General features: G+C 37.6%; 8 protein-coding genes across 10 annotated transcripts; 3 read left to right on the top strand and 5 right to left on the bottom strand.

Moving 5' to 3' along the window:
* The first annotated feature begins 968 nt into the window (after positions 1 to 968).
* On the top strand, positions 969 to 2311 carry LOC9312474 (glucan endo-1,3-beta-glucosidase, acidic isoform). Its single transcript, XM_002878094.2, has 2 exons — positions 969 to 1093; positions 1204 to 2311. Exons 1-2 carry the CDS (start codon positions 1009 to 1011, stop codon positions 2133 to 2135), a joined length of 1017 nt encoding a protein of 338 aa, XP_002878140.1. The 5' UTR covers positions 969 to 1008; the 3' UTR covers positions 2136 to 2311.
* Positions 2312 to 2835: 524 nt separating this feature from the next.
* On the bottom strand, positions 2836 to 4290 carry LOC9314208. 2 transcript variants are annotated; one of them, XM_021024084.1, is made up of 4 exons: positions 4182 to 4290; positions 3615 to 3812; positions 3103 to 3524; positions 2836 to 3019 (listed from the first exon to the last, which is right to left on the bottom strand). In XM_021024084.1, exons 1-3 carry the CDS (start codon positions 4210 to 4212, stop codon positions 3127 to 3129), a joined length of 627 nt encoding a protein of 208 aa, XP_020879743.1. In that variant the 5' UTR covers positions 4213 to 4290; the 3' UTR covers positions 2836 to 3019; positions 3103 to 3126. The 2 variants fall into 2 exon arrangements, with proteins under 2 accessions (XP_020879743.1, XP_002876405.1); XM_002876359.2 differs by having other exon boundaries at positions 2836 to 3524.
* A 2499-nt stretch (positions 4291 to 6789) lies between these two features.
* On the top strand, positions 6790 to 8152 carry LOC9312473 (probable glucan endo-1,3-beta-glucosidase BG3). The gene is made up of 2 exons (XM_002878093.2): positions 6790 to 6952; positions 7066 to 8152. The coding sequence occupies exons 1-2, from the start codon at positions 6859 to 6861 to the stop codon at positions 7998 to 8000; spliced, it is 1029 nt and encodes a 342-aa protein (XP_002878139.2). The 5' UTR covers positions 6790 to 6858; the 3' UTR covers positions 8001 to 8152.
* Positions 8153 to 8544: 392 nt separating this feature from the next.
* Positions 8545 to 12460, bottom strand: LOC9312472 (agamous-like MADS-box protein AGL16). 2 transcript variants are annotated; one of them, XM_021024237.1, is made up of 8 exons: positions 12057 to 12460; positions 11775 to 11974; positions 10355 to 10433; positions 9875 to 9936; positions 9403 to 9502; positions 9270 to 9311; positions 9098 to 9181; positions 8545 to 9000 (listed from the first exon to the last, which is right to left on the bottom strand). In XM_021024237.1, exons 2-8 carry the CDS (start codon positions 11954 to 11956, stop codon positions 8830 to 8832), a joined length of 720 nt encoding a protein of 239 aa, XP_020879896.1. In that variant the 5' UTR covers positions 11957 to 11974; positions 12057 to 12460; the 3' UTR covers positions 8545 to 8829. The 2 variants fall into 2 exon arrangements, with proteins under 2 accessions (XP_020879896.1, XP_002876404.2); XM_002876358.2 differs by having other exon boundaries at positions 11775 to 11971; positions 12057 to 12459.
* Positions 12461 to 12736: 276 nt separating this feature from the next.
* Positions 12737 to 15470, bottom strand: LOC9314207 (UDP-N-acetylglucosamine--dolichyl-phosphate N-acetylglucosaminephosphotransferase). Its single transcript, XM_002876357.2, has 11 exons — positions 14974 to 15470; positions 14627 to 14714; positions 14423 to 14514; positions 14222 to 14340; positions 14023 to 14138; positions 13790 to 13917; positions 13608 to 13694; positions 13437 to 13497; positions 13317 to 13357; positions 13111 to 13231; positions 12737 to 13015 (listed from the first exon to the last, which is right to left on the bottom strand). The coding sequence occupies exons 1-11, from the start codon at positions 15339 to 15341 to the stop codon at positions 12956 to 12958; spliced, it is 1281 nt and encodes a 426-aa protein (XP_002876403.1). The 5' UTR covers positions 15342 to 15470; the 3' UTR covers positions 12737 to 12955.
* Positions 15471 to 15610: 140 nt separating this feature from the next.
* LOC9312471 (UPF0725 protein EMB2204) lies at positions 15611 to 17632 on the top strand. Its single transcript, XM_002878092.2, has 4 exons — positions 15611 to 16064; positions 16159 to 16278; positions 16372 to 16558; positions 16648 to 17632. Exons 1-4 carry the CDS (start codon positions 15975 to 15977, stop codon positions 17430 to 17432), a joined length of 1182 nt encoding a protein of 393 aa, XP_002878138.2. The 5' UTR covers positions 15611 to 15974; the 3' UTR covers positions 17433 to 17632.
* A 1198-nt stretch (positions 17633 to 18830) lies between these two features.
* LOC9312470 (glycosyltransferase-like At3g57200) lies at positions 18831 to 22006 on the bottom strand. The gene is made up of 11 exons (XM_002876356.2): positions 21487 to 22006; positions 21118 to 21267; positions 20981 to 21033; positions 20756 to 20864; positions 20507 to 20641; positions 20382 to 20426; positions 20048 to 20235; positions 19704 to 19845; positions 19572 to 19618; positions 19403 to 19490; positions 18831 to 19318 (listed from the first exon to the last, which is right to left on the bottom strand). Exons 1-11 carry the CDS (start codon positions 21988 to 21990, stop codon positions 19148 to 19150), a joined length of 1632 nt encoding a protein of 543 aa, XP_002876402.2. The 5' UTR covers positions 21991 to 22006; the 3' UTR covers positions 18831 to 19147.
* Positions 22007 to 23086: 1080 nt separating this feature from the next.
* Positions 23087 to 25326, bottom strand: LOC9314206 (peptide chain release factor PrfB3, chloroplastic). Its single transcript, XM_021024534.1, has 6 exons — positions 24825 to 25326; positions 24462 to 24679; positions 24179 to 24379; positions 23873 to 24079; positions 23599 to 23770; positions 23087 to 23527 (listed from the first exon to the last, which is right to left on the bottom strand). The coding sequence occupies exons 1-6, from the start codon at positions 24958 to 24960 to the stop codon at positions 23241 to 23243; spliced, it is 1221 nt and encodes a 406-aa protein (XP_020880193.1). The 5' UTR covers positions 24961 to 25326; the 3' UTR covers positions 23087 to 23240.
* Between the last annotated feature and the right edge of the window lie 17 nt (positions 25327 to 25343).

Genomic DNA, 25343 nt, shown 5'->3' with positions numbered 1-25343 from the left:
TTCATCTAAAGGTCTATTTCAGTTGGACGACAAAAATAGACGCCGTGTTGTTGATGGACTTGATATTAGTTATTTTTCGATATATCTCTAACGCTACAACAATTTTGTTTCACAGGCTAACATTTGTAATTTGATATTTTCTTCTCTATAGAAAAATAAACAAGAGAAAATCCATATTCATCGTGGATTTTATATGCACCTAAGCACCTTGTGTTTTACTGAACCAAATTAGTTGAAAGAAAAATTATCACAATTCTTTTTCTTCTTTGGTTTAATGGTTGATATATAAATCCAAAAATGTCAAATAGTTCATCAAGAAGAAAAAATCGACGATATAAAGTCACAAGCTTAGGGTAGAAATAAATTAAATACGAACCGTACGTGTTTTACAAGGCTGAGATCATGAAGAACCACTAAATACGTCGGTAGACCCACAAGCGAAGTTCAATTCTGATTAGATGATTTTCGTTCACAGTGGTACTTGGAACCATCCGTGGCACCTTAAACACGTTAGACGCTAAAGTCATTACAATCAATTTAATGTGAACAATAGTCAATCTAACCATAATTCAACTTGGCTTGTGGGTCTAACGACGTATTAATTGGTTCACGTTTGACGTACGATTAACGGCCAATATTACCATGATATATCCAACCTATTACCAAAAAGAATTATAAAAATCAATCAAAAATTTATATTAAAATATTTTAAAACCAAATATTTTTTGGTTTGGGCGATTCATCATATTAAACAATCGTATCTTGAGCTAGTTAAACCCTATCGGCTATTGATAGCTACTTGTGTAGAAAACTCATATTGTTAGACTTTTTAAAGCGTAGATTTAGAGAGGTATTTATAATTAATGGTGATTAACGTGAAACATAACAAAGCAGATTATATTGATAGATCGATGACTCTTAGTTTGATTTCATTCATTGACTGACTTGCACCCCATGCTTGGCTCTATAAATTAGAAAATTTCAGAGTATCATAGAAAAATCAAGAAAATGTCTGAATCAAGGATCTTAGGATCACCACCAATGCTTATGATTCTTCTCAGCCTTGTGATAGCTTCCTTCTTCAACACCACAGGTTCAATCATCTTTTAAGCTACTATAACATCTATTAATCATCATCTCCATCTACAGAAATTGATTCAATATAATTTTGTTAATGATTCTTATTTTTGGAAAATAATGAAGCTGGACAAATCGGAGTATGCTACGGGATGCTAGGCGAAACCTTGCCAAGTCCATCGGACGTTGTGGCTCTTTACAAGAAACAGAACATTCAGCGAATGCGGCTCTACGGCCCTGACCCAGACGCTCTTGCCGCTCTCCGTGACTCTAACATAGAGCTCATCCTCGACGTTCCCAGTTCAGATCTTGAACGTCTCGCCTCCAGCCAAACAGAGGCGGACAAGTGGGTTCAAGAAAATGTTCAGAGCTACACCGATGGTGTCAGATTCCGGTACATCAACGTCGGAAATGAGGTGAAACCCTCAGCTGGGGGTGTTCTCTTGCAAGCAATGCAATACATCGAGAAAGCAGTTTCTGGAGCAGGGCTTGGAGTCAAGGTCTCTACGGCTATAGCCACTGACACCACTACAGATACATTTCCTCCGTCTCAGGGAAGGTTCACGGATGAGTATAAGAGCTTTCTCGAACCAGTGATAGGTTTCTTGATGAGCAAGCAATCTCCTTTGCTCGTGAATCTCTATCCTTACTTCAGCTACATGGGAGACACGGCCAAGGTCCCTCTAGACTACGCTCTGTTCACCGCTCAGTCCACGGTTGCTGACGATCCGTACTCATACCAAAACCTATTTGACGCAAATCTCGACTCGGTTTATGCAGCATTGGAGAAATCGGGTGGAGGATCGTTAGAAATCGTGGTGTCGGAGAGCGGTTGGCCCACAGAGGGAGGAGTCGGGACGAGTGTGGAAAACGCAAAGACTTATGTTAACAATTTGATACAACATGTGAAGAATGGATCACCGAGAAGGCCAGGGAAAGCTATAGAAACTTATATATTCGCTATGTTTGATGAGAATAAGAAGGAACCTGCGTTTGAGAAGTTTTGGGGACTGTTTCATCCGGATCGACAGCCAAAGTATGAAGTTAATTTCAACTAATCTTTGGAGAGACTTCTTGAAGAAGATGGGACTTGTGGGCTTTTTCTGTAAGGGTATTTAAAAAGGGGGAACTTCTTGTAATAATAAGGAATAATGAGCCATAACTATGTTTTTTTAACATGTTATAAATTTTAAAGCTATCGGATTCAATATAGTGAGAGAATGTCTGGACTATTTTGTATCTGAGCTATTTTATTTTGAGAAATATGTAATAAGTATTATACATAAGAACAGGCTAGCTTGTCAATATATACGGGTTCATTCTCTTTGAAAGAATCGCTTAGTGTTCTTTCTCTCCAGTCTCTCTCAGGCTATGATCAATTTGTCCTTATTTTTTATATATTTTTCAATATAGTTTTAGTGCAAATTTATGATTATAAATTCCGACGAGGAAAAAATCACTGGTTACGAGTCTAAGCAAAACTGAGAAAGAGAGACACATGAATGAGGGATTGGTTTGGTTATGAGCATCAACAAAACTGGAGAAAAGAGAACACTGGCTGTGAGTTCAAAAAACAATAGAGAGTTTTTATGCTAACCAAAAATAAACAGAAAGCTTTAATTAAAAGAGAAATGTTAGCTGAGCATCGACAGCCACAAAAGCAAGCAATCATCACCAATACAAACTAGTTAGAGCCTTGGCGATACAAAAGACTAGTTAAAGGTCCAGGAAGAAAGCAACCACGGTACAAACTAGTGATATATCCAACAGAAAGAAGGCCAAGTGGGAGTGGGATTCGGCTACCCAGCAGTAAGGTCAACCAAAGTACAAACTATTCATTGTCACGCGCAAGAGATTACAAACAAAAACACCAATTCTCAAAGGCCGATCAAATTTCTTTATGCTAACCGACCGAAAGAAGAAGCCAACCAGAAAAGTTTCACTAAAAAAGTGTTGATGACTTGTGTTAGGCCGACAAGAGACAGGAAACAAAAGCAAACATCGTCGGTACATTTTCCTACTTACCTTCGGACTTCTTCTTGGTTCTAATCAACGGTGGTGTGGCCGCCTTGCTCTTGCAGTGGCAATGTCAAGAGGTATTCTTTCACGATATTGCATGATCTGATCATTCCTACTCACCGAGTTGGTTAATAGCTCCTCGATTGCGGCTGGTCCACTTTCCCGACTCACCATCCTTGCTAGAACTGATAGGCCTTCCCAAAGCCATACTGTATCAACACCTTCAGGTAGCTGTCCTGATGCCACCTTTAAAGGCTGTGATAAGATAATATTGAAGTTTCCATGCGCAGCCAAAGTGTCAATAGCATTCAACAACCCTGCGTGTCTCGAGATGTCTCCGACGATCAGCATCAAATTAATTGGACTATCACGAGGCCAAAAAACTGCTTGGCCAAGTAAGTCCACTAAAATCTTGTCCTGTGTCGTTTCTTTAACACCGGAAACCAAAGTAAGGATTAGTAAAAAGAAGAAGAAAAAGAAGAAGAAGAAGAAGAAAAAAGTGTGTTAGGAATTCTCACCCGAGGTTGCGTAAAAGATAAGAAATCCACAACATTCCCTCTGCAACTTATAGATATCACCATAAGCCCTCATGGTTACTGGGCCATAATAACCCATATCCCTAATGGCACTTGAGATGTTCGCTTCGACTTCATCAGAAATTATGTCATCAGGGATCGGGCATTCCTCGAATTGCCAGAAGACAATTGTTTTCGCCCCTGCCAAGTTTTATTAAACAGGAAACGTGTAAGCAATTAAGACAAAAAAAAACGACACTGAAAACTTTAGATCATGAATACAACTTGTTAGATCCATTAATTTACGATGACATATCGATTAGATCCGCTAAGTTACTACGACAGATCGATCAGATGAAATTCCCACGAATCTAAAACTGGTGATGAACACTTAATCATCAGATCTAATCTGTTTTTAATCACACATATATATCATCGATCAACAACTAAAGAACAACAACTCTAACGCTTAAAGGAGAAGGACGATCACAAATCGAATAAGTTAATAAACGAATCAAAACACGTAATTGCAATAAACAATATCGAGGAAGAGATAGAGATAGATCCTACCGTAGAACCGACTTTTGGAGGAATCATTCATGTTTTTAACGGATTGAAACTTACAGAGATGCGGAAGAAGGCAGACGAGACTGGCGGAGGAAGAGGCAGCCCCGGCTCAATATATATGAGAGCTTTAGGGCAAAAAAAATTTTTTTGGCCTATTATTATATATAAAGAGAAAATTTACTTAATTTAAAAAATTTTGCGGATCTTTTGTAGTAAAAATTGTTAATTTTAAAATTTTGAGCCTTTTATACATTTTCTTATAAATATTTAGGCCTCTTAAAATATAATTTTTACATTAATAATATTTTTAAAAAATATTTGGATCTTTTTTATATGTAAATTTTTGTATAAAAAAAAAACTCCGGACCGCCGCACCTCCGCTTACCCCGTAAGCCGGGGCTGGGAAGAGGGTAGCTTAACCTAGGGATGTTGATCGAAATCGGTAAGTAACATCTTTATCTAACTTACGCCTCAAGTATTACTAATAATGGGCCTTATTTGACATCTTGCAGGCCCATCCAACAAACGATCTACGAATACTTTCCGTACACTCGCTAATGACTTGCACCCCAGGCTTGGCTCTAAATATAAGGCGGTAAATGGTATGATTTAAACATATAGTTTTTTCACAGTATCATAGAGAAATCAAGAAAATATATGAATCAAGGATCTTAGCCTCACCACCAATTAGGGCCGGCCCAAAGTTTTGTGATGCCTAAAACCCACTAAAATTTGATGTCCATTTTACTAAAAAAAAAACAAAAAGTTCTAAAATTTGCATAGTTCAAGTTTTGAACCCGCCACATCCAAACGTTTGAAGAGACAAAGAGTACTGCACCACCAGACGTTTTTGTAAATATGATGCCCCTAAAACTAAAAATATATTTTGCTGCCTAAAACACCTGCTTGTTGGGCTTTAGGTCTGGGCCGGTCCTGCCACCAATGTTGATGATTCTTCTCAGCCTTTTAACTACTTTCTTCTTCAACACCATAGGGTCAATCATCTTTTAAGCTAAACTATAACATCTATTTTGGAGATGAATTTAGCATATGGAGATGATTAATAGATGTTACAGTTTAGCTTAAAAGATGATTGAACCTAAGACGTTCAAGATCTGGATTGGGAACGTCGAAGATGAGGTCGATGTTAGAGTCATGGAGAGCGGCAAGAGCGCCTGGGTCAGGGCCGTAGAGCCGCATTGGCTAGGGCCATGTTCGGTGTTCAGTCGCTAGCGACCCAAATAAGCGACCGGAAATAAGCTGTAAATACAAGGGTTTTATGATCCCAGAATGTGGGGAGCATGCCGCTGTTAATGATTACGGTGACGCTGTGACCATATTTTTCAGTCGCTGGAAAAAGCAGCAGCTTGTTTTCCACTCAGCGACAGCCCCTTTCTCTATGGAGTTTAAAATCTCAGCGACAGTTATATCATTTTCCTTTGTATTTTTCAGTCGCCGGAGTGTGTCGCAGCGACACCTAAAAGAACAGGGCCTAGATGTCCCGATAATTACCTAACATGTACTTTTACTCATTGAAATAAAATTATTTGATCCAAACATCTATTGTCTTGTACCTAAAAAACCTGATAATTCAAATTACTAAGATTGGATAGGGTCCACACATAACATATGCATGAGCATAGCCATCACTAATATTTTTTTTTTTCTCTAATTAGTTTTCGGAAATTTTCCAAGTTTACATGGTACTCACAAAAGGGGCTAAACAACAAAAAGTGACTATAACTAAAAAGTGGAAAAAAAAATGCCAAAAGCCCATGGGGGAAATGGGGCCATCACAACATTAATACATTATACCAAAAAGCCATCACCACTGGTCTATTTTGGTCGTCCTACTGAACTCGACACCGAGAATTTTCTTTGGCTATTAGTATCACTACACAACGCTTCTACTATTCTACGCAAGACACGTCCCTTTGTGAATGTGATCTTCGGTCTATAGTCCCAAACTCAATCTTGTGGTCTGAGGTCTATATTGTAAACATTTATTTTATTTTTATTATATTGATTTTCTTGGCAGCTATGATGAGATTACTACGACTTGATAATTGACATAGAGAACACATTGTAGTATCTCACACATGGAAAAGAATATTATTTAACTAGGACGACGAAGAAATTTTGTATGTAAGAATAATCGCTTCAACTGTTAAACGGTTTAAAAGCAGTATTACTATGTAATCATACTTGTAAATGTGTTGTCACAAGAAAATTGGGTATCAGTTTTGATGTAGCAAGAAATTTTCGGTCAAGTTTTAGGCTTATAGTCACTACCTTTTTAATGGACAATCCATAGTATTTTCTACAATATTACAGAGAGAAATGTCGTATTTCTACCTTTGGGGCTATGGAATGGAGGATTCGTTCCAATTGACATGAAAATTTTAGTGTTTAGCTAGTTAGGCCTATTGAAAGCTACGTGTATAGAAAACTCACATTCTTAGACTTTTCAAAGCATAGGTTTAGAGAGATATTCATGAACGGTGATTTAATGTATAACATTCCAAACTGTGATGATATGACGCGATGACTTTGTTTCATTTCATTGACTTGAATCCCTCCATTCCCTCTATAAATTAGCGCAAAATGCTACGATTTAAATATACAAGGTTGCAAGCATAACATTAATACATATCTTAAAATCATCTTTAGTTGTTATTTCATGAAGATCTTTAATGGATCGAGTTTCTTAACCTCAAAACCACTGTTACTGCTTCTTCTCAGCTTCCTAATGGCTTCCTTCTTCGACACGGCAGGTTCAATTTTCTTTTAATCTATTGATAATATCACATTAGTCTCTTTAGAATTCATTTCAGAATTTGATTACAATTTATTCTTTTCACTAATAATTCTTATTTTGAAATTTAAGTTGGGCAAATCGGAGTGTGCTACGGGAGAAATGGAAACAACCTGCGTCCTGCGTCGGAAGTCGTGGCTCTTTACCGACAACGGAACATCCGGCGGATGCGGCTGTACGATCCCAACCAGGAGGCTCTCAACGCTCTCCGCGGCTCCAATATCGAGCTCGTGCTCGATGTTCCAAACCCTGATCTCCAGCGTCTCGCCTCCAGCCAAGCGGAAGCCGACACGTGGGTCCGCAACAACGTCCGTAACTATGCAAACAATGTCAGATTCCGCTACATATCGGTCGGGAACGAGGTACAACCCTCGGACCAAGCCGCCAGGTTTGTCCTCCCCGCGATGCAGAACATAGAGAGAGCAGTTTCAAGCCTCGGGATCAAGGTCTCGACGGCTATAGACACCAGAGGAATTTCCGGGTTTCCACCATCAAGTGGGACGTTCACACCGGAATTTAGGAACTTTATCGCACCGGTGATAGGTTTCTTGGCAAGCAAGCAATCTCCTCTGCTCGTGAATCTTTACCCTTACTTCAGCTACACGGGAAACATGAGAGACATCCGTTTAGATTACACTCTGTTCACTGCACCATCCACTGTAGTCAATGACGGACAAAACCAATACCGAAACCTCTTCCATGCAATCTTAGACACTGTTTACGCATCATTAGAGAAAGCTGGAGGTGGATCAGTGGAGATCGTGGTTTCCGAGAGTGGTTGGCCGACCTCGGGAGGAGCCGCGACGAGTGTGGAGAATGCGAGGACTTATGTGAACAATTTGATACAAACCGTGAAAAATGGATCTCCGAGAAGGCCAGGGAGAGCTATAGAGACTTATATATTTGCTATGTTCGATGAGAATTCGAAGCCGGGTCCCGAGATTGAGAAGTTTTGGGGACTTTTTCTTCCGAATCTACAGCCTAAGTATGGTGTCAATTTCAACTAATATCCTTGAAGACACGATCACGATGAAGCGATATGAGATAAATGACTTGTATCGTAAAGGTTTTCTAAGAGTGGGAACTTATTGTAATATTAAGGAATAATTATGAGAGCACCAGAAAAATAATAAAATTCAAGTATGTTTTTACTTCATCAGTTCGATATAGAACTAGCAATCCACTTGTTTAGAAAACGCAAATTCTTAGACTTTTCAAAGCATATGATATCATGTGATGACTTTGATTAATTTATTGACTTAAAAGACTTAAAGTCTAAAACCTTCGTCTCCTTTTATAGATTACCCGAAAATGGTACTATTTTGCCTCACCACCACATTTACCGCTTCTTTGACACCATAAAGTTCTATCATCTTTTTCTTTTTTTTTGGTAAGATAAAGTTCAATCATCTTTTAGTTTCAGGCACATTGCATAATAACGTCTAAGGTATGGAGTTTTACTTTATTAGAGATGACTTTTAGTGGTGTATTCTACAATTCCGAAACTCATACAATGTGCTTTACTATGTCCCCAAAAAAATGTCAAAAAAAAAAAAAAAAAAAAACAATTTGCTTTACCATATCATCACAAGTCACAAATCAAGGAAAGTATTAGTCCTCTTGAATAACACAGACAAACTTTATGTTAAAACACTACATTCCTTTATCCTGCAAAGTACATGCTTAAACGCCAAACCAAGGTTCTTTGCAGAGAGAAGAACGTTTAAAAAGGTTCAAAGCTGGTGTTTGATAGAAAGGGATTGCAAACTGATACAGTTAATTGAGATATGATTCCGATGAGGTCAACATAAGTGTGTCGGCACACCGAATATATCATCATGCAATGAAGGAAAAATAGTTGAGTTGGATAGCTTTTGCATGCGTCTCATCATGCTGCGGTTGGCTGAGCTGAAGATGGACATGTTCGCTTGAGTTATCTCTCATGTCTAGACCATTTGTGAGAAGAGAATTCTTGTTTGTGATTTTCACACCCTCAACCTCTGAAACCTGGAATAACGACATATTATCTTCAGATAAGAACAAAATTTTCTAGCAATTTAAAGATAATCTTGGCTCCCAGATACTTCCCAAAACCCAAAGGTACCTTTTCATGTAGTTCCTTGTTCTGTTGGTGCATTAGGTTTACTTTCTTGTGGAGGTCTAAATTCTCTTGGTGCACGAGATTCCCCTGCAACCGAATAAATAAGAATCAGCATTGTGCTTACCAACACAGTGGAAAATGTCTAAAACCTATATTACAGTAACCATAGTCCCACCTCTCGGTTGAGTACTTGTATTTCTTCGATTAACATTTGATCCTGCAAAAGGCAAGAAGATTGTAGATAGAGTAAATCCATTACTTCTTCTAAATGGTACCAAAATGTGACTTATTTGTCACAGCAACAAAACCTTTTTCATTCGAACCCCACGAAGGCTCAATTCAAGCTGATTTTCCAAATTCTGTAAAGCTTCTACACTTAGTCCAGAGAGCTCCTCCCCCATCATTTGCCTGTCAAGTACAAGCTCTTCTGAATATGCATACTTTTCCAGAATTACTATATACATTTCCTAATTCACCAAAACAAAACAAGAAAAAGATGGGGAGTGTGAAAGTGTTTGGTTATTTCCTTCTTATGGATGTTTTAGATGTGTGGATGTATATAACTCTGGAGGTGGTAGAAATACAATGGTAATTCTTTGGGGAAAACATCCATTTGGCTTTTTGGTTATTACTACTATCAACCATTCCTATGAAGGTGGTAGGATGCTTTTGGGTTCTGCAAAATCTAGCCTTGGACTCCATATATGTTATCATTTTGCATTTTAGTACATCATTCCCTGTTCAAGAGTGTTTGAAGAACTCAGAGGATGCAAAACATACCGGTGGTTTTCTTGCAAGTTATGTAGCTGTCGCTTTAGAATCGCAGCCTCCTTTTGCCAGAACTAGAATATAGTAGAAATAGGTTTTCAGGTGATTGAAACTAAGAAAAAAAGTATTTTGTTTTTGGATTAATATGTTATCTAGTCTAGAACGGATTCTTGAAAAAGAACATGCAACATCATGTATGTAATCTGATGGTCACGTTGCATGACATGTGTTTTATAGCAAACCCTACTTCAACATATGATGTGTGGTATTTATGCTCTGCAAGTCCGATATGAAATCAGGATCAGCTTGAGAGGAATCAAAAGTTGAGAAATGCTAATGAAGTTGAAATAGCCTAACATTAGCAAAAGCACCGAGTAACAGTCTCTCTGTTGTAGTATGTTACTTGTTTTGTCTACTCTTTACTCAATTACAGAATTGGGTCCCTGAATTCCTCGTTGAAATCCATAGGGAGGAGTAACAAAAAAGGAGTACCTGAATTTCTGAAGCGGGATCATTTTCTGAACTGGTTTCCCCTTTGGCATCGCTGTATCTCTCTATGACCGATTTCATGCTGCCAAAAAAAGAGTAGTTGCATAGTTGCAGAGTGTGGTTGATAGGTAAGGTAACCCAAGCAACATCCACTGCAACATTTCTCCTTACATCTTTCAGTGTCAAAATTTTTACTTAGATAGATTTTGTTACCCTAAGCCATCTTTGCATACATGGAATACAGATTCGCAATAAATCTAATATGATGTATGAAGTTTAAGCAGAGTTCTAATCAGTAAACAAGAGTATAGATATGGATCAGTGAGACATAAACGTGAAAGACCCTTTAACAACATGCCTCTAATATATTTCTCATCTAATGCCCCAATCTCTTGGAACCATTACATCTATTTCTGACGATCTTTTCTACTTAATATTATTTCCTTCTCTGCTGTAACACCTCTGATGGATGCTACAAATTCTTTTTCTTTTTTTGCTGTCTTTATTGAAGAGAAAAAGTAAGACAAAAACAGAGTCTCAGTTCTAAAAACAGAGAAACAACAAAAGCTCTGCACAACAATGGAAGCTTTCTCCCTCTGAAACAGATCTAAGAGCCAGATTTTATTCAACCTTTTTTTTTAATAAATAATAAACACAAATGATACATTCAAATAAATAAATGAATGAATTCCTAAAGTAGAAATTCAGAAGGGATTGATGATATAATATTTTTCTAACGAATAGCAAAATGTTTCCAAAAAGAAAGACTATACTCGTACATATCATTAACAAATGACCAAGTTGAACAATAAAAAAAAAACAAAAACTTGATTATGGATGACAACGAAATCAGAAATGATTCCCCCACTTGTGTACTAACAATATAGTAAGAGAAGATAATGCAGCTCATTTTAGGTACATCAAACCCACCAACTAGTTGCCAATAAAGAAAAGAAATAGTGAAAAAGAGACGATTCTTTCTAAATCCTCTCTACCCAAACCAAGAAGACTATAAAAAAAAAAAAAAAAGTGATTTCAAGACTTGATGAGGGAGAGAGTTAGAGTTTCTTCAACCACTAACCACTTTCTCCCCTCCTTTCCTCTTCTGATAAAGTTTCTACCCAATTTAGTATGTTTCAATAAACACCACAAGTCCCTCACAATCTATGCTCCACACAAATATCGTAATCATATCCCCCTACTTACAAAACCTATAATCTATGAATATTGGATTTTGTTTTAATTTGATCTACGATTCTTTCCCTAAACCAATTGAATTTGCAGATAAAAAAAATTAACAAGAAATCGATTCAAGAAAAAATAAAACTCGAGATTTAGAATTTGCTTCATGAATCAATCAATCAGAAGGACCAAAACCAAAAAAAAAAAAAAGTCAACCAAAGAGAAAGAAAAAAAAAAGTACCTGGAGCTGGAGAATTCGTAGAGCCTACCGGTGCTAGAGAAGATGATAACACCAACCTCAGCATCGCAGAGAATCGCAAGCTCCTTAGCTTTCTTCAACAATCCATTCCTTCGCTTGGAGAACGTAACCTGACGGCTCGTAGAGTTATTGATCCTCTTAATCGCGATCTTTCCCCTTCCCATTTTCTTCTCCTGCTCCTGCTATATCAATTTCACCCAACAAACATAATCGTCAATTCAAAATCATCTCCCAAAATTCAATAAACTCAAAATCGAACATTACCTTTTGTCAAAAACCTAAGAATAAATCAGATCGCGGGAAACGAGATCTGGTAATCCGATAACCGGAAGAGGAGAAGAAAAATGGTTCAGTTCAGAGATGTGGTTTTGTTGATCGAAAGAGAAAAAGGAAAGAGAAAGAGCAGAGAGAGCTACATAAGGAAAGAACATATGACAATTTGGGATATTTAGGGTAAAAGGGTTTTCTTACTATATAAACATACTTCGCTTGTTATGTTTTGACACATGGCATGCCATAAGTGGGTTTCTTTTACGATTCTCCCTCTATTTTTATTACATTCTTTATTCTAGTACGACACTAGTCTGTCTAATATTAAAAGCACTTTTTTTTTATCCAAAAACAAATGTCTAATGGACACTTTAATGTATGCTACAAAAGCCTATAGCCAGAGATATCGATATTATCGAACTTTAAATCAAGAAAATTTAGTTTTTTTTTTAACATAAAATATTTAGTGTTTTTTTTTTTTATCAATGTTATTAAAATAAGATTAGCATTTGTAACTAAAATAAAAAAAAATATTCAACAGATTTTTTTTTTTTTTTGTCAAACAAATCATTCTTAGCTGACCCTTCCTATTTTTTAGACCAAAAAAAAAAAAAAAAGCTAATTTCCTATTTTTTTTTCATTTGTGATCAGTGTACGGATCTAACTCGCTGTAGTGACAACATTCCAAGACAGATGGTTCTGATTCATTTCATTGGCTTGATATTGTGGAGATACACTCGCCTTTAGATGAAAACTCTCTATATAAGTGAACTAAAATGATGATGTTTATAGATTGGACATGAAGCAAAACAAGTTCTGTGTGTGTGATTTGTGAAGTCAGAGAGGGAGATGAAACGAGGAACACGTTTAGAGTTTCTTCATGTTGCAGAGATTTATTTGTACCAACCAGCTAGAAAATGCCTAAGCATGAAACAAAAGGCGCAAGCTAGAGCCTGCAATAGAATATACATAAACACCAAATTTGTGATTTCTCTTTCATAACTAACCAACTTGTATCTAGAGATAATATGGGCATTAACAAGTTTACCTGGAAAACAAGAAGATGGATACAAAGAGACTTTTCTGATTTCCTACCAAAAATCCTCAGGTAGACGTTCACGAGTGTCCCATCTTTTGTTCCTGTTAATAGCCCCGTAGCAGGATCAAACCTGGTTCGAAAAAGAAAGACGAAGAGTCATGCGTTGTTGACTTGTTGGCTTTCCTTTCATGTGAATAATACAAAAAATAGCTTACTTGGGGAGACGATGTCGTGGACATTTCACAATGCCAGCAAGCTGAAGAGTTACACTATAGCAAATTAGATGCTTTGACATGAATTTGGAAAGTAACAGAAAGGGAGAAAGGCAATCAAACCTGCGGAAGCGACAATAGAAAGTTCAACACTTGAGGAAGAAAAAAGATTAAGAGGGTTTCACTGCAAAAGCAAATTTTCAGGAGTTAGTTTATTGAAGACTCACATATTAGTTAAATGTAAATAATGAATCTAAGTAGAGGGAAGTAAGGACGGTGTGGTTGGAAGTACACCTGAAGTGACCGAGAATGCCAACAACTGCCATTGTCATTCCAGCAAAGACTGTGTAAGTGTCTCCAACAAAAACTGCAGAAGGGTACCTAACAACACATGAATGCGGTTAGAGAAAGCATTCTGCTTTGCTTGTTTACCTGATAGATTTAAGAGAAAAGGACTCGAAAGATCAAAATATTACCAATTGTAGGCAAGCATTGCCAAGGATGTTGCCATCAATGGCTGAGTAAGATAGATTGAGAAGGCATGAGCTTGATGATACTCAGTATCAACAGATACTCCGATTTGCATAATGTTGTGTATCAGAATCTACAAGTTACTGAGATACATCATATCTTTACCTAAGAGAAACCAATGGAAGGAAAAATGGGCAAAAAATGAAGCATTCCAACGCATTTTGAGTGCAGAACTTACAGCAGCTGCAATAACTACGGTTTGACCGATTTCTAGGCCATTCAAACCAGCATGAATGTTTATAGAATTTGTGCAAAAGACAGCTAGTAGCGCCATATATAACTTATATATTCGTCCTGCCAAGATAAAAATACAATTAAGGAAATCAATTTGAAAACAGCTACTGATGGTTTAACACTATATACAAGAAGAATTGTACCTAGATCAAACACTTCCAAGCCAATATAAGAAACAAGAGGTTTCGGTATGACGATAGTTGTATGTCCAGCATAAGCCATCAACAATGGAAGGGTTGCAAAAGATGGCAAGAGAAGTTTCCTGCAAATTGAATTAACAAGAATTAATAAGTGAACAAAACTAAAGCATGAATTTAACCCAACAAAATGAGAACTGCACCTACACTCTCCAAGGCACATCAAGGACGTCATCTACAAATCCAAGCAAAATCATGAAGCAAATAGACGCCAGTGCTGCATTATACTCCACAAGCCACTGCACCGAGTCATTTAGCCAGATTGATGAATTGCGTTCAAAGTAAATGAGCCAAGAGCTGCCAAGTTCACTTAAAAAGAATGATCAAGCTTGAGCTTTTGAGAACACTTACCACCGAATCTTCAGTGAAATTAAAGAACTGAAATACTATCGCCACTATCAAGAAGACAATACCGACAACAATTCCCAATGACTCAGGCCTACAAAGAAATAAGATTGCAGAAAATAAGCACATTAAAACACTTTAAGCCGACCACAAAAGCAGAACTCAGATCTCCCCTGAGATCAAATCAAACCTAAACATCATGGAACATCAATCAGAAAATGAGACAGCTCATAGTTTTCCTCCACCACAAAAATCAAATCTAAGAGACATCCATTTCAAGCAAAAAGATGAACACTAATACTAATTTGAAACCTAAATAAGAAATGAGACAAATCGAAGAAGGAAAGACATACACTTTAACTTCTCCTTGAGGAGTGCCTCTTTTGTTAATATCAAAACCAAACATGTTACGCCTCAGAACGTATCTAGCAGCTACAGGAATCAATTTGAGTGTGACAAAGAACCCAACCAAACTAAGCCCAGCGTTAATGAGGATCGGACGCTTGAGCTCATTGTCAACATTATAGTGGAAACAGAGAAGGTAGAGATAAAGCGAACACAGAAGCGAAGAGATCACAAAGATCACGCCCAATTTGGGCGGCGCGAGACGGAAATCCTCGCCGGAAACTACAGTCTTCAGCTCCGTCGGGGACGATGCCTGTTCAGATGGAGCTGTTTTCGCTGATTTAGTGACTGAAGAAGCTCTCTTACGAGCTGCCATGACGGATCCGTTGGCTACTTTGGTTCCCCGCCTCTGGATTTGCTGCTTCGACTTTTCGCTGAAGCTTCAAGTCTCTCTAGGCATTCAATTACAACTTGCCACTTTAAAACAATACGACACCGTATCACCCCTCAGAATTATTTTTCATGTGAAAAAGAAGGAAAAAATTAAGGCCAAAAAAGTTTATAAACTATGGGATTCATGTGAAATTGCTCAATTACTAATATCTTTTTTTTTTTTTAATCAAAGTGTAAGAAAGAAGTTAACAAGATTAAAGAATGCAGTAAGAGTAAATCATACGTATAGTTTGGCGAAATCCAAATTGTATAAGCTAATGATATTTTATTCTAAAGTAGTGATAAATTTGTTCTTCAGGATAATGCTGGACAAAGAGCATCGACCATAAGGTTGTTGCTCCAGAAGCAGAACCCTTAAGATGATAAGAAGCTAAAGATGTTCCGAAAAAAAGAAAGAGATAAAAGATTGCAACAATAAAAGGAAAGGGCATTAAGTAAGGGTTGTGAAGCCCAACAGGAGCCCAGAAGTGAGTCAGCCGGATCAATCAGTCGTGTGGCACAAGAAAACCTAAAATCGACCACAAAGAGCATCCGACGAAATTTGGATCCAGAGACAATGTTTCTGCGGTTTCAAGGTACCGAATTTGGTAGGAAGGCTCATGAACGTGCGGTGAAGGGCACTAGGGAATCCTTGGAGAAATATGGGGTAATTTTCCCTTTCATCTTCTTTTTATATAAGAGATTGGATTTTTCGATTAGGGGATTTAAGAGATTGATCATGGATGGATCTTAATGATTAGGTGTTCGACGTCGGGAGTTGTATTGGATTTAGGAGAAAGAACTGTAGTCAAAAGTCACCTTGTTGTGGCTTAGTATTCCTCTATGCTTGGATGGGCCTTCATCGTTACAATTTGCTTGAGGTAGGTTTGTTACAATCATTCAAAACTCTTGTCTTCCTTTCTTTATTCACTCCTTCTCTTATTCAGTTTCTTTTCCTGATGATCGATCATCAGGGGACAAACTTAGATATCTCTCACGTTAAGAGATACAACATGACTCTGACTCTTGCTGCCTCTTACTACATTACTTTGGTTGCAATGGATCCATCTAGTGGAAAACTTGTTCATTTTCAGACTAACGTTAATGAAGAATGTTGTGGCAAGTTTGCTTTGACCTCCTTTATTGCTAGACCTCGTCGAGGTAATTACTTGACTTACTTGCTTGTGGTTCATTTTTTTTGTATACATACATTATTACAACTACTAATTCATCCATCATTTTATATTTAGGCCCTAAAGCTACAGATTCGTCTGGAAGAAGATTCTGTCCCATGGGTAGCTTGCCTGAGTTCCCGCAGGAGAATCCTTTCGAAAACGAAAACCGATTTTACTTGGTGGATGAATCAGAGCTGGAAGACAATGACTGGATTCGTCTGTATTTGGAACTTTCTGTTGCCAGATCTGATTGGACCAGCAAGGATCATGATCTTTCCCACTTGAAGATTGTGAATGTAGCCATAGAAACTATGGAGCCACCGAGTGAGTCCTCTCTCACTGCCAAAAATGCAACTGTCTACATAAGGTACATTGACTCTTGTGTGGCTCGCTGTGGTCAGAAATTTGATCGCATTGCTGTAGTTAGAAGAAGATTCAATGAGCTTACGGGATGCTTCATTCTCGACGGTTGGAATCAGAGCTCAGAGATTATTCCAGAAAAGCAGAGCTCAGAGATTATTCCAGAAAAGCAGAGCTCAGAGATTATTCCAGAAAAGCAGAGCTCAGAGATTATTCCAAAAAAGGATACGAGTCTGAGTAGCAAGCTTCTGTCACGGCGTTTAATTCGGCGTTTAATTCGGCGTTTAATTCGCAAATCACGGCGCACATGGCGGGGGCGCTGTGCTTACACAAACGATGGTGTTGGCTTGGCTCATCGTCTTTGCAAAACAAGATCCATAGAATCAGCCATCAGAAAGTATACCCAAAAAGGGTATGACTCTGATTGTGAAACTCCTGAGTCTGATTGTGAAACTTCTGTTACGGCGTTTAAGCGTTCACAAGCCATGGCCGATATCTAAACTTTGACGACGCAAGGCTTACAAAAACCATGGCGTTTGCTTGGCTTGGCGGACTGGTTTTTGTGCAAATTTGTGTGTTTGCGGTTTTCTAAATGTCTTCAGCTTCAATAAATAACATATGTGTGCACAAACTTTGATTATCTAAGTATTAATGTATAATGTTTGATGGTCGACTAAGTTATCTTTGGTGCATTTGGATTGTTAAGTGGATTGTTTTTTTGTGCAATTTGTATGGTTTTCTATGTCTTCAATCCGAGAGGACTTCAACTCTGGCTCGGGTAAATCGCTTTCTTATATGTTGACAAATTCAAATCAGAGCGGTATTTTCACAACCAGTGTACTACACACAATATATGTTATACTATACAAGTACCAAAAACAAACACCAAGAATGCTGCAGTAACACTGCCAAGACTCTAAAATCTACACGAGCTGCTTGAGTCTTTAGACCCGAATTGGTAACACGCAGTTATGGAACACTCTGATCCTACCGTCCCAAGTTGCTGTCACAATCACAAGCCCCCACAGGTGAGGCGAAGAGCCATTAACATTCTGGCACACACTCCTTAAGAGCCACAACATACATGGATCTGCTGCTGACTGTAGCTGAAACCGCTGCTGCAGCCGCACCTGCTACTACTCCAAGCTTCTCTTCTGGGCACGTTGTTGTTGCTCTTTTCATTGGAGAGAAATAGTCCATGGGAGCCAGGAACATTTTTTTCCCAAATCTGATATGAAACTGTCCTCCTTCCCCTGGCCTAGCCAAGGCAAGACACATTTTGTGAGAGTAATCCCACATAAGATCTGATGGTTTTTGGTTTCTGAGAAGATGCCTTTTTGTTAGTCCCAAACATAAACGCCTGAGTCTTCTATTGTTGAGATAATGTGTTTCCCATCAGATGTGAATGAAGCAAATGTTGAGATCATTAGTGTTGCTGCCTCAACTTCCTGATAATGATCATCATCTTCAACAGTTTCCCACATCATCCCCTATCACCATGACCATCACTGCCTTCAAACACATACCAAAACATTGACACAAGGAAAAAGCCATCAAAGGATTCAGACCCAAACTAAACGCAAGTAAATAACTAGAACAAGTGAAACTTATCAACTACAACCTTCTCTAAGTTGATGGCTGCTACTAATTTGACTTAACTTCTCTTCTTCTAGATTGTTGCTCCTTTTCTCGCTGTGAAACATTAAGTTCCTGTGAGGTTTAAGTCAAGATGAAGCTGTAAACACTGGGACTCGAAACATCAGCTGAGTTACTCAGAAGTCAGAACCCATAAGAAGCTAAAGATGTTCAGAAACCAAACTTCACATTTCAGGAAAACTATAGACCTGAATAAAGGAAGTTAGAGATACATGAAGATAATAAAGCACAAAAGAAAACCAGTAGTCAGATCAGGAAGGCAATGAAATTGTATTTGAAGTTATAGAATCATCAACATGATCAAGTATTTTGCATGGTACATATGATACTAGCCTGCTATATGATATTCCTCTTCATCTGTAGAATCATCTGTGTGTATAACCTAAACGAAATCTTTCCTAAATGTACACCAGAGCTCAGGTTCAAAAACTGTTCATTAATCATTCTAAAAATCCCAATCTTTGTAAACACTTTTCAGATTTCAGATTAATGTTCCATCTGGGTTGCTTCCAAGTCTGGAGGCGATTGAGGTGGTACTGCTGATGCTTGAGATTCATCGTCAAAAATCAAGATGGAACTCCAACACCCTCCTCCTACCAGTTGCCTCAGATGATTCTCGGGTAATGCCTGATGTTGAATCAGCAGTTGAAGGGTTGTTCGAGAGAGACATGTGAGCTGCGATTACCACAGAGCTAAAAACACCCGCTTCTCTTAGCTCTTGGATTATAACCTGTAAGAGATGATAGCTTGTGGAAAACCAAACACTGATCGTTCATGTCAAATAAAGAACATGGTTTGGGTTTGTGGAACTAACCATGGGAGCATAAATGCGGGTCAGAATTCCCTTCCTAAGGAGTTTCAACTTCAATTTTTCATCAGTCCACACAACATGCTCTCTGTACCTGTATTAGTGAAGCTTGTTAGATTGCAGCAGGGGAAAATGAGATGAAGAGCAGTGATTATATTTAAATCTATATTGATACCATTGAAGCATTTCCTCTGAACTCGCGGTTGAAGCAATAATAAATGCCTACATGTGATGGCCAAGAGCTGTGACTATATATTTGGAATAAGATGCAGGAAATAGAAAGGAAAAAATATAAATCTCCACTCACAGCTCTGTCAAACTCCAGCATGAAACATCTCTTGACATCCACTTTAGTGGGCTTACAGCCACAACGATCACGTCTTGAAGTAAGATCTGAAAATCTGGGATAAGTGTAGTGCAGCACGGCAGCTTCTTCTAGTTTGACCTCACTGTAAAAAATATGACATGAATCAGCCAAAAAATAGTCAGCAACCCAAAACAGTTGATATTGACAGCCTCAGGCTCATCCATGTCCAACTATAAGCTTCTATTGAATAAACCGCACTAGAATCTAACATATGATAAACATGGGGAAGCGATGCCAAATACAAAGAGTCAAAGGATATACAATTTAACGAGAAAAGAGCATACTTTGGACTCTTTCTGTAGTTGTGCCATCGATGAGCACCATTGGGACGAAGATGGTCCTGAACACGGGCAGCAGCTTTCCCATTTCCATAGGTTAGGAAATAGTTTGGATTTCCACGAGTGGCGTCTTTATAGTTTCCAAAGTAGACATCTCTCAGAAGATGGTCATAATTCTTCTTGAACATTGATACCTACAATAAAATGAATGTACAGCAAATAAAGAAGTAGGTTTTAGATCTAATGATCTATAAAGATAATAATGTACCTATGGTAGGTAAACAATCATGTGATCAATTTCTCATGTGAGAAAAATAGCTTCAGATGATAATTTTTATACCTCGCTAAAAGGTTCCCTGATATCATCTCGCTCAACGCTGCTCTCCTGAAACACAGACAATGCTGATGAAGCCAGAAGAAGCATTTTTCAGAAAAAAATGAAATCCTAACTCCTGTAAGACTCACATAATTTGGAAAGATAACTATATCCACGTCTGCAGAAATATTTCCCAGCAACTTCCGTAAAGAATATTCATGGGTTCCAGAAGGATGTATAAGCTCATCGGTGTCAAGATGAATTATCCATTCCATACCAGCATCCTAAATACACCGCATAAAATGGCGTGAGAGTCTAAGAGACAGTTGGCTTTTTTACTTTATCTAGTGCTATTACCACAAACCGTATGCAACAACTATGGAAAATGTAAGAGATACCTGAGCCATGGTGATTGCCATTTCCATGTTCAAGGACTGTTTCACGAATAATTCATAGTTACACGGTTTGTAGAAGAAGCTCGACAGCCAAGTCTCATTCCAAATCCGGCTGTTGAAAAACACATTGGTGGATTTTTAGATCTAAAGGAAAGGAACAAAATTTCAATGAAGTCACAGCAGATCTATTATTACCAATATCCACAAAGATGCAGACCAGAGAAATACCTTTTAGCCTGTTTTTCTTCCAACTCTTTTGTCCTGTGTATAACTTTTACACCCTGCAAAACAAAACGCATTAGCAATAAGAAGATACTGAGTCAGAAAAACAAATCAATGGATCAGGCAAAAGCTCAATAGCTTACAGGGATGGTCTCCAAAACTCGAGACACATTTGGAGATGCAGCCTTCCCCTCAACAAATAGATAAAATGTTGAAACTCCAATAACTTTGTGAAAGTAAATCCATGGCAGTGTTTGCTCTAAGCCAGCAGAAGTGCTTGTTGTAATGCATATCTAGCATAAATAAATTCATAAAACAAAAACACATTTTTGCACAAAGTCACAATCTTTTTTATAATCACAAGTTTTCCTGCAGGATTCAAATCAAATCTCAGGCCAGAGACAAAAGTAACCAGAGATTTTTCAGGAATCAAAGTACCAAGAATCAACGATATATGGCAATAAAATCAAATTCAGGAAAACCCAAAATTGGATCAGAAAGGGCTTGCTTACCCTAGGTTTCAGATCCGAGTCGTAATCAAATTTCCAATTCCGGAAATAAGGAAACGAAGGGGCACGACTCTGACCTAGAAGATCAACGCAACCCGAATCAGAAACTGAACGACGCAAGGACCGTTTCTCTTGGGTTGTAACCATTCCGGGAAACTCGTGATGATCTATTGACCAACGCGTAACCGGGTCGTCGAGTCCGCCACGCCATTGGAGAACGAAGGCGAGACAGGCGAGAGAGAGAGGAAGAAGCGTCACGAGCAAGAAAAGACGCGAGTAAGATGATGATGATGTTGAAGAAGAAGAAGAAGGAGAAGACGACACAGTGGGCTTCGAGGAGTATAGACCCGCCATGAGAGAAAAACGCCAGAGGCATAGAAGAAGAAGAAGAAGATATATAGAGTTGGTGTGGTGTGGGAGGGAGACGAAGAAGTTGAAACTGAAAAGAAGAGTTTGAAAGGAGAGAGTCTCGTCAATTTGGTGACGGAGCCGTTTGTCTGTTGGCATTTTCTTCTTATTTTCTTCCTATTTTATCACAAATATAATTTCCTTTTTTTGGGCAACTATTTTCTTTTTCTTATTGACAAAAAAAAAACATTTCCTTTTTTTTTTGTGGAATGAAGATTATATATATATGTATATATCGATAATACATCCAATAAAATTAGAATGATAAAATAAAATAATATATCCCATATCATTAATTAATTAGGTTTTTCTTCCTCTTCTAAACTGAATTCATTTATTATATAAAATTATGTCAAATGTTGATATAACTAGACAAATAATCACGATAAATCAATGAATTATTTATAAGTTCAAACATTCTTAGATTAATATATATATATATATATATATATATCGTTATAGTATTTTAATTTTATATTTTTCGGCTTACAAGTTACGTGTCAAATTTCGACTGGTCTACTCACGAGCGACTTTTGTTACATTATAAGAGATGTAGTTTTGAGCATTTCCCAAAATCTTAATTGTGTTTTATAATGTTTGTTCAAAAAAAAAAATTGTGTATTGTAATGTAGCCAAAAGTTGATAACTTTAAATTCAAAATACTTAAATGCCCATAGAAAACTTTAGTAAACAATAAATTAGAATTTTTTAAAAAACTTTTGAATACGAATCCAACGAACTTTTAATTTCAAGTTAGCTGAGAAAATGCATTTAAGTTTAAGGCAAACAGACAAAATAATTACGTAAAGTAAATTAGATTTTACTAATCTTAGGAGATTTGATAGTAATTAAAGTTTCTGCCAAACTCTACAACATATTATAGAGTTTTCTGCCAAACCCTAATTTATTTACTTTTTCGTAACAATAGGCTAATCAAAATAATAACTCGAGATTGTAATCAACGTGACACGACAGTATTGCATCAGCTTTTAGGTCTCTGTATATGACTTTCTCGATTCTGACAATTAAAACAAGAGTTTCATGGTTTTGGTCTAATTGGTAAAACCGTTTCGAAATTTATCAAAAGAAGTAGATAGTTTGAACTTTGAAGTTTTCATGGTGATATTGTGGACAGCAAATTATTTGAAAACAAAAACCAAAATAATGATCTCAAACCGGATTTGACAATCGCACATAGTCATCAATTCTGACTTTATTTGATGGTTAGAAATATCATATATTGTTCTGGACAAAAAAATTATAGAAGGCTATGTACACACACACATAAGCAACCATTTGTTGCTTTGGATACAAAAAAAAAACACAGTTAAAGTACCAATTGATTAAGCCTAAATCGCATCAATTGATCTTCTCATGCTAATATGAGCTCCAAGGAGTGGTCCAATGTTCCCATCCAAGACCGATTTGAGGTCCAGAATCTCTAAACCGGTTTTTGTATCAACCACCATCTTTTGACCCTTAGAGACATATCTCCTGGTTTCTTCCCATGGTTTCAAAATGTTCTTGCTGTTTATTTTATTTACATCCGAAATTTTTTGCTCTTTTGCTATCACAAGCAGCTTCGCCTTTAACCGGTTTAGCGCTTTGATCCTGTTTGCAAACCGGTTTCTTTCTCCTGCATCAAAAACCTTGTATTATAATCTGCATAAAATGCAGTAAACTGAAGTGTAATATACTCGATCATACCTGACGATTCAACAGTTATTCCACTCGGTATATGTTGAATACTAACCATATTCTCAGCTATTTTATGGTTCTCTTTTGCAGGATACGAAACAATCAAATCATCTTCCTTTACTTCAAAATCAGGAGATGCTCTCAAGAATAGCGGTATGATATCAACAGTCGCTGAACATTCCTGGCGCAAAGAAAACATCTTTTTAATTCTTTCCCGGGGCATGAAAATGGACAAGAAAGTGATTGATTACGAGAAAGAGGAGTTACAACTTATAATGTATACCTCACTAGAAGTGGAACTTATGATAAGGCGGTGCACGCCTCGCTCACCTAAGAGATAACCATAAGCAAAGTCGAATTCAAACTCTATTGTGGCTGAATTTACACCACTTTTATTGCTCAAGAAGCTACATTTCTCAGCCACTCTCGCGTTTTGGCCTAGCTTTTCTGCCCATTTGATATACATACTTACAACTTGCTCTGTCCATATCTGCAAATCCTCAAAATGAGTGTAAGAACGAACATACAGAAACTAAGATACAAGCAAAGAGTTGGAGACTGTAAGTGCCTTGAGAATGATGAAACTGACCTGAGATTTTGCGTCTTGAGATCCAGACTTGATAATCATACAAGCGCCTTCAGCATCATATTGATCCGTAAGAAGCTTAGACATCTCATAGTGATGCAAAGATCTGCTTACATCGAGCGATGAATCGTAAGCTTGCTCAAAGAGACTGTAATCTATAGCATCCATCTCACCCAATTGTATGATTAGCTTAGCTTCTTCTGCCTAAATAAAACACATAATTAAAAACTAAATCTCTTTCAACCAAAAAAAACAAGAAGATTTGTTACGAGTAAACAAAAAGAACCTTGTATTTGAGGTCTTTGAGAGAATCAACTGTTTTTGCTCGATCAGCTAATTTGAGAAGAATCTCATCAGATTTAGCTGGATCATCCCATAAATCATAGTAACGCATTGTTTCTTCTTGCTTTATCCATTGCTCTTCTTCAAGCTCAAGAGCATCCGGTGCAAACATCTCAGCCTTAAGAACAACATCTTTAATCTTCTTCTTTAGTGAAAACAATCCTGAGACAAATTTCAAAAACTCACAAATATACCAACTTTTCAAACTCATAAAGCTCTCAACTTTAATCTGTATAAATAACAAATTTCCTAAACCCAGTTCCAAATTTACTAATTTGCTTCACCTAAAAACTCAACAGAGACATACCCAATTGCTTGTAGACTGTGTCCATATCATCCATGGAACTAGAGGCTCGAACAGAGAATATCAGAAATCGAGATGGTGTTCTCTTCCTGTCAAAGCGTCGCCATGAGCAGCCTCCACCAGTAATCTTTGCCGCCATTTTTTTCACCGGAGCTCCGACTAAAGTATCAAACGGGGTTTAAGCTTCGTTTCTTGTCCGCGTGATGGGTCTCCACGAGGACCATAACCTTATCCTTTAAGACTCTGTTTTAAAATTTGAGTCTCTAATGTCTTCCACGTAACTAACTCTCCTTCATTCTCATAAAGGTTAGTCACATAGACACAGAGAATCAACAAAACCGAATTTGCATAACTTATACGATCATTAGATAATTGATTCTCGGAGTAATCAGTGTTTTACGCTCTGTCTCTTTGTCGACGTTTCCTCTGAGTAGGAGGGCATTTACGTAATTATCTGTAGGGTTTAGAGTGAAGAATTGAAGAAGTAAGGTTCGAGCCAATACGCTGCGTTTTAATTCTCTC

The sequence above is a fragment of the Arabidopsis lyrata genome, assembly GCF_000004255.2.
Source record: "Arabidopsis lyrata subsp. lyrata unplaced genomic scaffold ARALYscaffold_5, whole genome shotgun sequence".
NCBI classification, from domain to species: Eukaryota; Viridiplantae; Streptophyta; class Magnoliopsida; order Brassicales; family Brassicaceae; genus Arabidopsis; species Arabidopsis lyrata.
This window is presented reverse-complemented; position numbering and strand designations above follow the sequence as displayed.

Bases quoted from the DNA above. Each gene is read 5' to 3' on its own strand.
- LOC9312474 (XM_002878094.2), top strand. From the start codon at position 1,009: ATGTCTGAATCAAGGATCTTAGGATCACCACCAATGCTTATGATTCTT. The intron at 1,094-1,203 runs GTTCAATCATCT...AAAATAATGAAG, and splicing joins TTCCTTCTTCAACACCACAG to CTGGACAAATCGGAGTATGC.
- LOC9314208 (XM_002876359.2), bottom strand. From the start codon at position 4,212: ATGAATGATTCCTCCAAAAGTCGGTTCTACG. The intron at 3,813-4,181 runs GTAGGATCTATC...AAAACTTGGCAG, and splicing joins CTCCAAAAGTCGGTTCTACG to GGGCGAAAACAATTGTCTTC. The intron at 3,525-3,614 runs GTGAGAATTCCT...CCGGTGTTAAAG, and splicing joins TATCTTTTACGCAACCTCGG to AAACGACACAGGACAAGATT.
- LOC9312473 (XM_002878093.2), top strand. From the start codon at position 6,859: ATGAAGATCTTTAATGGATCGAGTTTCTTAACCTCAAAACCACTGTTA. The intron at 6,953-7,065 runs GTTCAATTTTCT...TTGAAATTTAAG, and splicing joins TTCCTTCTTCGACACGGCAG to TTGGGCAAATCGGAGTGTGC.
- LOC9312472 (XM_021024237.1), bottom strand. From the start codon at position 11,956: ATGGGAAGGGGAAAGATCGCGATTAAGAGGATCAATAACTCTACGAGC. The intron at 10,434-11,774 runs GTACTTTTTTTT...TTTTTTTGGCAG, and splicing joins TACGAATTCTCCAGCTCCAG to CATGAAATCGGTCATAGAGA. The intron at 9,312-9,402 runs GTTTTGTTGCTG...TGCCTTTTGCAG, and splicing joins GTGGGGTTCGAATGAAAAAG to GATCAAATGTTAATCGAAGA.
- LOC9314207 (XM_002876357.2), bottom strand. From the start codon at position 15,341: ATGGCAGCTCGTAAGAGAGCTTCTTCAGTCACTAAATCAGCGAAAACA. The intron at 14,139-14,221 runs GTACAATTCTTC...TTATCTTGGCAG, and splicing joins CTTGGAAGTGTTTGATCTAG to GACGAATATATAAGTTATAT. The intron at 13,358-13,436 runs GTTTGATTGCCT...GTAACTCTTCAG, and splicing joins TTCTATTGTCGCTTCCGCAG to CTTGCTGGCATTGTGAAATG.
- LOC9312471 (XM_002878092.2), top strand. From the start codon at position 15,975: ATGTTTCTGCGGTTTCAAGGTACCGAATTTGGTAGGAAGGCTCATGAA. The intron at 16,065-16,158 runs GTAATTTTCCCT...CTTAATGATTAG, and splicing joins AATCCTTGGAGAAATATGGG to GTGTTCGACGTCGGGAGTTG. The intron at 16,559-16,647 runs GTAATTACTTGA...TTTTATATTTAG, and splicing joins TATTGCTAGACCTCGTCGAG to GCCCTAAAGCTACAGATTCG.
- LOC9312470 (XM_002876356.2), bottom strand. From the start codon at position 21,990: ATGCCAACAGACAAACGGCTCCGTCACCAAATTGACGAGACTCTCTCC. The intron at 19,619-19,703 runs GTGAGTGGAGAT...CATCACATGTAG, and splicing joins TGCTGGAGTTTGACAGAGCT to GCATTTATTATTGCTTCAAC. The intron at 19,491-19,571 runs GTATCAATATAG...TCACTAATACAG, and splicing joins TCAGAGGAAATGCTTCAATG to GTACAGAGAGCATGTTGTGT.
- LOC9314206 (XM_021024534.1), bottom strand. From the start codon at position 24,960: ATGGCGGCAAAGATTACTGGTGGAGGCTGCTCATGGCGACGCTTTGAC. The intron at 24,680-24,824 runs GTATGTCTCTGT...AATTTGTCTCAG, and splicing joins CACAGTCTACAAGCAATTGG to GATTGTTTTCACTAAAGAAG. The intron at 23,528-23,598 runs GTATGATCGAGT...TTTTTGATGCAG, and splicing joins AATAACTGTTGAATCGTCAG to GAGAAAGAAACCGGTTTGCA.